Raw genomic sequence first — 11234 nt, 5'->3', positions numbered from 1 at the left:
AGAAAAACTCATGTTGAGTCCTCCTTTCCAAACACAAAAAGGATCATCCAGACCAACATCTGTTATGGTATGGGGATGCATCAGTACTCATAGCATGGGGGACTTGCATATGCAACACCATTGACTTGGAGGCATATGTTGTAATTTTAGAGATTTAGACATATGCTGCCAGGTAAGTCCATGGTTATTTCAGCTATATATCACCAACCCTCATTTACATGGGCTACATAAGCATTGCATCATAGACACAGAGTGTGTGTTTGACTGGCCTGCCTGCAGTCCAGATCTGTCTCATATTGAAAATATATGACTTATCATGTAAAGGAGAATCAGACAATGTCGACCATAACCTGTTGAGCATCTCACATAAATTACTCTGCAACTATAATTACACTTCACTAAAAAACTGCCACAATTGGTATCCCTAGCTTCCTAGTATCCTTAGGCCTGTTAGTCAGACAGCGGAGCACTTTCAGCAACAGACTCATCCAACTCCGCTGTAACAAGGAACGGTACAGGAGATCATTTATACCAGCAGCAATCACACTATATAATGCTTCACTATCTATCTATCTATCTATCTATCTATCTATCTATCTATCTATCTATCTATCTATCTATCTATCTATCTATCTATCTATCTATCTATCTATCTATCTATCTATCTATCTATCTATCTATCTATCTATCCATCTATCTATCTATCTATCCATCCATCCATCCATCCATCCATCCATCCATCCATCCATCCATCCATCCATCCATCTAGACAAAGGGATGTAACACACTGCTCCTAGTAGTATGCTCCTGTCCTAAATTCTAAATTTGTTCATATATACAAAGGTAGGCCAGTAAAAACATTAAAAATCTCGTCAACAATTTGACCCTCTTCTCAGATCAATCTGAGTGTGGCATGTTCTCCAGTTTGGGTTTTCACCTCACAAAACGAACAGAAAACCATATTCCCTTAATTACTACGTTAGACTACATTACCCATGATGCATTTTAGCTACGCTGATTGGCTACATAATCCATGACGTTTCACACAGCTCTCGCTTCCGAAACAACTTTAACTGTCAGCTGTAGATGAGAGAATTTTCAGTTGCAGAAAAAAAGCTTTTCTAGTTTATAACCTGACTAACGAGCAGCTATTACAGTTTATGAGGTAAATATAATCGAATTAGCTTTTATTTTAATAACGTTTGTGTACGAATAAAGCGAGGTTTGTTCAGTAGCTCGTGCGGTTGGTAAATGAAACTTTGAATGAACTGTTAGCCAGTAAGCTAACTAACTGACAGACGCTTTGTGGTCGCTGTTCTGCCCAGTGCAACATAACTGACCTATTTAATTATTTTATTGCTATTTTCTATAGCAGCCGCCGCTGTAAATACATTATAATGTTTTAGTTAAGCTTACTGACAAATTTCAACCTAAATTAATGAACCGTTATGTCCTCATGTAGCAGTAACGTTACTAACAAACAAACCGCCGCGCGCGGCCGCGTAACGTCACAGTGTTCCGTACATTTCTTAAACTAATTTTAACATGAATGTTCATCTGATGGTTTTAGGCTTTAATTAGCTTAGCTTCAATTATTCTTGAGTTCATTTATGTTTACGAACAGATTCATCTTTGGCAGGGTCGCGGTATATACGGCATCACCCAGATCATTTCGTGTTGCCATTCCACCTTCTGCATGTTAATCTATTCATAGTTGGTGAGCAGAATCGAACCCAGGAACACTGGACCCAATTTGCTAGCTATTTTACCTGCTGCACCACTGTGATCAAAGTGCAATGCTTCACAATGAAAGACATTCACTTGCTCACTCTTAGGGGTAATTTAAATAAGCCAATCCACCTTCTGAATGGTTTTTAAAGGTAAGAAAGGTGTTAGAGTTAACAGGAATCCATAGTGTGGGTTTTAATATTAATATTACTGCTTTTACTGTCATGAATTCAGGTTTGTGTGGTGTAGATCAAACACGATTATTATATGTTAGTGTGTTTATTTTCATGAAATGAAATGCAGCACACTTCACCCTAACAGTTACTAACTGTAGCGACAGTAGTAGCTCAGCGGTTAAGTTACTGGACTAGTAAATGGTTCAAGACTGTCATTGGCGGGCCCTTGAGCAAGGTCCTTAACCCTCACTTGCTTGGATTGTATACAGTCACAATTGTAAGTCGCTTTGGATAAATGCGTCCACTACTGTAAATGCCATAATGGAAACAGAACTGGAGTTTCTAAAGTAAACCAATACAGGAAGAACATGCAAAATGTTAAAACAGTGCAACAATTATTTGTTTTAAAAGATACATAAAGTATATTTCAATATCCAATTACTTACTTGTTGCTTGTTGTAACAGTGTAATACATTGATGTAAAAAGGCAAGCTTTTCCTAGCCACACCAGTGGCCAAACATCAGTGTCATGAGCTACACAAAACCATTAATAATTAGTAATAAAAGCCTTGTATCATGCCACAACTTCATATGTTGTGGGCCAAAAAATCCTGTCTTTATGATGTAGTACCAACTACCCAAAATGTTATGATATTTTTACAACATTTTTCTGTTACAGCTAGTGGAAAGTGGCACCTACAAACATGGGGGTTGCTGCTGTCAATTCTGCTAAAAGTCAGTTCTTATAATACTTCAAATAAAGATAGTTGATTCTTTGTGTATAAAACACATTCTTCAGTTGGATTAAAGTGGCGTTTTCATATGTTATTAAACAGTAAGAAGCAAGTTATTGTCATATCAGGCTTGGCTGCTGTTTCACAATAAGTCTTAAAAAGTCTTAAAAAGAAAGAGTAGCAGAAACAAGTGCAGAAACTTTATCAGAGTAGTAAATGTATATGTTGGGGTTGACATGAATATATTATTGTATAATCATTTCCTTTATATAAAGAAAGCATATTTTTAACCACAGTGTCAGTATAAATGTGCTAACATGTAATAAACTGTTTATAAAGGAGCCACTGATTTGTAATTGTGTTGCATTTCAGTCGTGGGTGACCAACAGTGCTCTGGAATGAATTTCTCCGAGGTGTTCAAGCAGACCAACCAGCTGTGCAAAGTCTCTCCTGATGGAAATTATTTGGTATGGAATCAGTATTAGTATTTAATTTAGGCAACATAAATTAAATTACAACCATAGCAGTCATACACAAATGTATAAGTTGTATGTGTTTCTGAAAGGAGATGTTTACTACGTTTGGTTTATTTTTATTTAACACCCTTTAGCCAAATCAATGGAAAACAAATCCTAATGCATTAGTAAAGGGTCATTTTTTTTTTTTCATTTTCATCAACCGCTTTATCCGGGTCAGGGTCATGGTGGATCCAGGACTACAGAGCCAATAAATCACAGGGCTTTGGTGCTTTTTGGTCTGGGGTGTACTACTGCATTACGCTCAAAATTATTTGGACACCTGACCATGATTTTGTCAGAAATCCCATTTCAAAAGCAAATTGCATTAAAATTGAGTGACTGCTATGTGCTCGTTTTAGCTGTAACAACAGCCACTCCTCTGAGAACACTTCTCACAAGACATTGAAGTATATCTGTGGGAATTTGTGCCCATTCAGTCAAAAGAGCATTTGTATGAATGGGCACTGACGCTGGTCAAGAAAGCCTCTATTGATGTTCCAGTTCATTTTAAAGCTGTTAAGTGAGGCTGAGGTCTGGGCTCTGCGTAAGTCACTGGAGTTTCTTCAAATTAAGCTTTTCTTCATGTCTTTATAGACCTTGCTTTGTGCACAGGGGCACAGTCATGCTCTTCCTTAAACTGCTGCAAAGTTACATACAGAAACATACAGTTTCATTTCTATAACTGATTTATACTGTTTCTTAATGCTTCTCTATTGTGTGTGTGTGTGTGTGTGTGTGTGTGTGTGTGTGTGTGTTTTTATTTTTTTCTAACAGGCCACCTGTGTTCAGTATCGCCTGGTAGTGCGGGATGTCAACACTCTGCAGATCCTGCAGCTTTACACCTGTCTGGATCAGGTGTCCCACATGGAGTGGTCTTCAGACTCACTTTTCATTCTCTGTGCCATGTACAAACGAGGGCTGGTCCAGGTAATCACGATTCTGCATTACGTTCTGCTTGAAAGCAAGAGGAAGTCAGCCAGTTAGGGTACGGAGACTTGAAAAAAGTTCAGGATTTCCCATATCCCCATTACATTGCTTTAATAGTGGGAATATTCTAAATTCCAGATCCATTAAAAAGTATGGTTATTACGATAAGTTTAGCTTGCAGTTTTTGAACAGTACTAAACTTGTGATGTAATATTCTTAGGATTGGACTTAACTAAATTGAAAAGACACATTATGACTAAAAGTTGGTGTTTATTTCTGAAGCATTATGAATGCAACACATTGTGCATTAAAAATGAAATCTCTCTAAACAATCAAATTATTTATTAGAATACAATCTAACCCTGTTATTTGAAATTGTTTAAAAAAACTACAGTGAACGTGTTGGCAGATTTATGAAAGATATTAGCAAACATATGCACAACATTTTGAGGTTTGGTGGCTCTTGTTAAGATTTTTTTTTGTTATTTTAAGTAAACAGCGACATTTTACATCTTTACCTTCACACCCTTACCAGATCTGGAGCCATGCTGCACCTTCAACAACATAAAACCAGTCTCTTTGTGATGCAGCTCTTAAGATGACGTGTTAAATTAATAGGACACAAAAATATTAAGGACACATCCACAGATGTGAAACTTTTGAAAAGTAAACTTGTGAAAAGTATTCTGAAATCCGTAGCACTATGCCATAACAAAATATTACTCATCATGTAATTAGTTTGTGATATAGATCGGTGGCGACCTCTTGTGTTAAAACAGTGTAATTGCACTACAAAGCACAATTAAAAGACCTGGCAGGATGTCTGTCCATCACACCTACCCTCACACCTAGGGGCAATTTCAGGCCAAAGGTTTGGAGACACCTGGTCGAATTCTTTGTTTGCTTTCTGGGTTCTCATTCTTTACAAGAAGCAAACTTTTTAATTTTTTTAATGCTCAACTGTGGTTTAAAGCTGACCGGGGAGGGGGCCTGAGAGTACATCTCTCACCATCATACAACGCCGTAATAGGAGCTATACCCCAATCATGTGTGAAAGACACACATAGCCATTGTAATTAATGGTCATTGTGAATTACATATGGACCTGATCACCGGTTCCATTGTTATGCAATGGGCAGTGATCGGTCGTTATGCAAATCAACTGCATATAAGGTTGGGGTATTCAACACCAGCTCAGACTGATTGAGTGACGAAACGTATCTCTACAACAAACTTGTGTCCAGATGAACTGATTCAACTTTGTGGAACTGTGGTTTAGTTTTTCTTATTTAAAAATACTGGGGGCACCAAAAACTTGTCACTAATACTCAAAAATATTTTGCCTCATTTAATGATGGTATATCAAACAACCATTCTTTACAACCACATTAGCAGACAGCATCTCTTAATGCCCAACATGTCACACCTTTAGGAAAATGAGCTACAACAACAGGAGACCACACTGACGTGTGTGCTAAAAGTGTGTGCGTCCCTTTGTGGCCACAGTTTACCTGTCTTACAGTGGCTACTACCAGCATGATAATGTCACAAGCTGGTTTCAATGAGCTTTGTTTACTTTAATGGCCTTGCGCTGTGTCTTGGTTAGCACTCGGTTGTACTCGGAAATGAAAGTAAGATAGTAAGATAGAAAGTAAGATAGTCTAAACTGTATCAAGTGGGTGAATCTTGACCAAGGTAATGTACCAAGACCCCTACATAGAAAAGAATTAAACATTGACACCTACATAAAGAAAAATTAAATGATGAACACAAAATGTATAGTGTATTTAGGCATACTATTTGATGGGTCACATACAAAATAGTTTAATAACTTTCAGTGTAGTACTGAAAAATGGCTAAAATACAGTAAAATTACATAAACTAGAAGTTTTTCAGCTGGACTTAAATATACAAGAAACCGCAGTCATTAATTTTTATTTATACAACCGCTTTTTATTAGTCAGGGTTGCAGTGAGTCTGTTTCCCCAGGAAACACTGGGTGCAAGGCAGGAAAACACCCAGAACAGGGCACCAATTTATCACAGTGCTTAAAGTGCAATTATACTAACTGATCAGACAGAAAAAGCTGTCCTACCTTTGTAGAGGGAGCCAGCGCCAGTCTTTCATTTTGTCCCAGAATGAACAGAGCAGGTGGAATAGAACCTTCAACCAGAGGTGTTCTTACTGGTCTTTGTGTGAATGTTTTGGTGTGCGTGTTCTCTCCCGCAGGTGTGGTCTCTGGAGCAACCAGACTGGCACTGTAAGATAGACGAGGGCTCGATCGGACTAGTCGCCTCACGATGGAGTCCAGACGGACGTCACATTCTCAACACAACAGAGTTTACCGTAAGTGTGAAGTCAGGAGGAGTCCAGACTGTGCCATGTCAACTGTCACTGCCTCGTAACCATGGACCTGAAAATAGCAGGCCGTCTATTGGACCAGAGCTGGCTTATACTAGTGCTGAGTGCTCAACTATGCCCAGAGACTCGAAGCTTCTGCAGGACGTGTCGCAGTCAGGTCAATGAGGGGGAAATCCAGTTACTAGGAAGGTGTCATTTAATAGGGTAGTGTGTTTGTAGGCCAGTCTGTTAAATCAATGGAACCTCTGTGGGGGATTTTTATTTATATTTAGATATAGTATATTAGAGATGGGCAATATCCAAAACCCTCAATTACTGGACTAATTTATATTACAGTAACAGCATCATTATAGTCATTTATGAAATTAAATAGCGTTATCAATGCTTCAATGCTTTATCCTGGTCTGGATCACAGGTCTGGTTCCACCTAGAAACACTAGGCTCAAGGCACAAAGTACCCTGAACAGGTCGCCAATCCATTGTGGGACTTCGGCCACCAAAACATAGACAATCATGTCTGTGTAGACACCCAGCTGGGCAATAGCACTGCTAAGATTTGAACCCGGATCTCAAAGATAGTGGGCTAGTGTAATTCTTTCTTTTTTCCACACACAGCCCTGTTTTTGCCTTTTTTGGTGGGGTATCTGCTACTTCAAACTGGATTGCAGCACTACCAAATGGTTTTGATTTAATTCCACAGGTTCAATAAGGTACAAGATAGAGACGCTTGTTCTGCCTTGCAGACAAAAGGTTCTGGGTTCGATTCCCAGGTGGAGCGTTCCGGGTCCTTTCTGTGTGGAGTTTGCATGTTCTCCCCATGTCTGTGTTGGTTTCCTCCAGGAGCTCTGGTTTCATCCCACAGTCCAAAAACATGCAAGTGAGGTGAATAGGAGATACTAAATTGTCCATGACTGTGTTTGACATTAAAGACTTGAACTGATGAATCTTGTGTAACCAGTAACTACCTGTCTTGTCATTAATGTAGTGTGTAAAATATGACGTTAAAATCCTGATAAATAAACACTATAGGCTTGAGGTGTAGAAGTTTGGGCCACACTTCCATTTATCATTTATCAACACAAGGTTAATTGAGGTGCATGTTTCATCAAGTGTATTCTGATCCAGAGGTGTTTCTGAATTGACCATGAACGTGAGAAGACCTCGCTCAGGGGAGAATTTCATGCAAGTCTTTCTCACTATCACTCTGTCTTTGCCTGTTTATATTACACTTGGGCTGAATGCCAGAGCAGGAGTTGCCTCCTGCCTGAACTTGACTCCTAGAAACACTGACAAATGTTGAGCTGGAGAGCAGCTGTGTCTGGAAATGAAGTGGGAGGAACACAGGGCTCGGGATGTCTGTGGCACTTTCACTTCTCCATCCTTGTAGCAATCAAATGTCGACTTTGTCTTTCTACTACTGTATGAAGTGACGAGAGAAATTAGTATGTTTGGGTCAGTGGTAGGGCAACAGCCACCAATAACATACCTGCTTGCTAATACCATCAGAGTAGGTTGGGACAGTGGTAGCCTAGTGGGTAGAGCTCACCTTTACTTTAGACAAGAATTCAGGGTTGGTTGGACTAAGCTAAATGAAAATTTAATTTAATTTAATGGCTGGCAAAGGGGGCATAGAGGCTCAGATGACTGACATGTTGGTTCCTCTCAACTGACATCTTCTCATCAGGCGTTAATTTACTTGAAGTGGAAGTATTTCTATTTGTCACGATTTCCTCCTCACCATGCATAGTTGGCGGCCAGGTCTTCAGCCGGCACTCTATCTTTTTCTTGGGAACCAGTCCGGTGTTGTGGCACTTTTCGGCAGATAGAGCTGACCCAGAGACCATGTGACGACTCTTATCAGTAGGGAAAAAGCTTCTATCAGGTTTATGTAGTCAGGATTGTGTAAGGAAACACTATGAAAGCTGTTAATTCACTTGGGATTTTCCGCCAAAAGGTCTTGAACCGGTTCCGTCCTGTTGTCTTGAACCTTGGTTCTTTTAGAGAACCGGCCCAATTTTTTGTTTTACCATTTTTTGGGAACCATCAATGGTGAGCGTTGCGGAACAGCCGCTTCTTTATAACTTTACGGCCGCAGATGACATTCGTGCCGAATAACCAAGTATGCTTTGTTTCCAGCTGAGAACAAAGTTCCGCAGTTCGGAACCGTTTTTTTTTTGGTGGAGACACAGTGAACCAATTCAAAATCAAGTTCTCGAAGTGGAACGGTGCCTGTTCCATGTTGGTCAAAACGTGTATGTAACGCATACACATGCTCATTTGCATTAGGGCAATTCAGAGCAGCCAATCCACCTACTGCATGGTTTTAGCAAAGTGAGGATGAAACCAATGTACCTGGATGAAAGCTACATGGATGCAGAAAGAATATGCATGTCACCTCACAGGTCCCAGGACCTCAGGAACCGTGTTGCTGTACGGCACCTGCTCTACTAACTACGTCATAGTCATAGCGACAGACTGTCAACATGAAATTTAAATGAATGAGATTTTGTGCTTGTGCTGAAGCTCAAGCATTTTGGAGCAGCTCCAAACCTCCACTTGAGGGCTTTGTGGTTTTGACCAAGTGAAGACTTTGTTGCAGGTGTTGTAATTCAAGAACAAATAATCTAAGTTGTTCAGCCGAGCGATGTAAGAGGCTCTTGAAGGAAACCTAAGTGCAGCGATGAATACCGTTTGAATGATGCCACATTGTTTAGGATAGTCACAACAATGCCTGCCAGCGTGGGGATTTTTGCCTTGGACTAATGGTTAGCAGTTTGACCGTGAGCTATTAGAAATCTGTAAGAGGAAGCAGCCCCTGTTGATTAACGAATGCAGGGGTGGCATCTCCTTCATTCTGAACTTGTCTGGCTGGCTGTAGCACATACGAGTAAGAATCATATCTGTAACAGGAGCATTTGAGGCTGTATCGGTTTTAAAATGTTTTCTGAAGTGGAATGCCCCTGCTTAATCCTCTGCTGACGGACGAGTCTATGTAAAGATTCCTGCGAATGCTGCTCAAGCTTCCTGCATACAAAGGGGTTTTTCCCACTGTTGCAGTGATTTTCAAGCTTTCTGGACCATGTACCACCCCTGATTACCCCAAAAGCTTTTAAGTACCAGCTTAAGTTCTCACCGGGACACACTTAACACACACTTGTGGCTACTTTTCAGTGAATGGACTCTGGAGTCTGGTTTGTGCCCCCCAGTCTAGTTTTGGCTTTTTTTATTCCAATCTAGTCATTTCGAATTACTTAGTGTAACTTAGTTGCCGCTTGCACTAGCTCTGTCAGTAGTAGTAGTAGTAATAATAGTAATAATAATAATAGTAATAATAATAATAATAATAATAATAATAATAATAGTAATAGTAATAATAATAATAGTAATAATAATAATAATAATAATAGTAATAATAATAATAGTAATAATAATAATAATAATAATAGTAATAATAATAATAATAATAGTAATAGTAATAATAATAGTAATAATAATAATAAGTTATAATAATAATAATAATAATAATAATAGTAATAGTAATAATAATAATAGTAATAATAATAATAATAGTAATAGTAATAATAATAGTAATAATAATAATAATAATAGTAATAATAATAGTAATAATAATAGTAATAATAATAATAGTTATAATAATAATAATAATAATAGTAATAATAATAATAGTTATAATAATAATAGTAGTAATAATAATAATAGTTATAATAATTATAATAATAGTAATAATAATTATAATAATAATAGTAATAATAATAATATTAATAATAATAGTTATATTCATAATAATAATAGTAATAATAATAATAATAGTAGTAATAATAGTAGTAGTAATAATAACAGTAATAATAATAATAGTAATAATAAAAATAATAATAGTAATAATAAAAATAATAATAGTAATAATAATAATAATAGTAATAATAATAATAATAATAATAGTAATAATAATAATAAGCTTTATCAATATAAGCAGTAAAAGTCAAGAAAAGAATCATTTTAAAAGTGCAGATGCATATGTTAAAAGAAATAAAAATAATTCATTAAAAGCTAATCGAAACACGTGGGCTTTAAACCTGCTCTTAAATCCAGAGAGCTCAGGTCATCAGGAGGGTAGTTCCATAGATTAGGGCCATAATGGGAAAAGCCTGCCTTTTCACTTCTATGCCGAGGGACCGTATTAGTACTTTCTTCACCGTTCTGGCCAAGGGATTTCATAGTCCATTACACGCCTAGTCGTCTTTCAGTGTTGGGTTCCCACACAGAGCCGTGTTGCGTATAGTGAGCCACACTATGCTCTATGTGACTTCTCCACCTCCCCAACGCATCAGCACCCAGACTAGTCCTAAAGATCACACATTGTGAAGAGACCCTGTCTGACCTTCCCCTCCCTCAAACACAGCTGATAGTGTGTGTGTGGACACCCGGCCTGGTCGGTGGCTCTGCTGAGATTCAAACTGACGAATTAGAACACCGCAGTGGTCTACTAGCACGTTAGAACGCCAAACGCCAGTTAGAACGCAAACTCACCAAACCGTCTCTTGTGGGCATTGCTTTGTGGACAGGGGTGCAATCTGAATAAACTTGTACATAAATAGGCTTTACATTACATTTTGTAAACCACAGTGGAACCAGATTGCCACCATTTTTTATTAATTAAGTATATTGTTTTGTGTTTTGTTTTGATGCATTGTTTGTGTAGCCCTGGTTGAGGTAAAAATCAGGGAAAAAATGTGGGTCGCTGGAATAAAAGTTTGAAGAACCCTGATCTA

At 38.2% G+C, this 11234-nt stretch overlaps 1 protein-coding gene across 3 annotated transcripts in view; it reads left to right on the top strand.

Annotated features, from left to right (window-relative positions):
• Positions 1 to 1068: 1068 nt before the first annotated feature.
• wrap73 (WD repeat containing, antisense to TP73) overlaps positions 1069 to 11234 on the top strand; it is a 25454-nt gene continuing 15288 nt past the window's right edge. For all 3 annotated transcript variants that reach the window (XM_062999242.1, XM_062999240.1, XM_062999241.1), the window contains exons 1-4: positions 1069 to 1165; positions 3011 to 3105; positions 3931 to 4083; positions 6313 to 6429. In XM_062999242.1, the coding sequence (XP_062855312.1) occupies positions 3037 to 3105; positions 3931 to 4083; positions 6313 to 6429 (339 nt within the window). In that variant the 5' untranslated portion in view covers positions 1069 to 1165; positions 3011 to 3036. The remainder of the gene's footprint in view (positions 1166 to 3010; positions 3106 to 3930; positions 4084 to 6312; positions 6430 to 11234) is intronic.

This window comes from Trichomycterus rosablanca, chromosome 7 (assembly GCF_030014385.1).
Source record: "Trichomycterus rosablanca isolate fTriRos1 chromosome 7, fTriRos1.hap1, whole genome shotgun sequence".
Lineage (NCBI taxonomy): Eukaryota > Metazoa > Chordata > Actinopteri > Siluriformes > Trichomycteridae > Trichomycterus > Trichomycterus rosablanca.
This window is presented reverse-complemented; position numbering and strand designations above follow the sequence as displayed.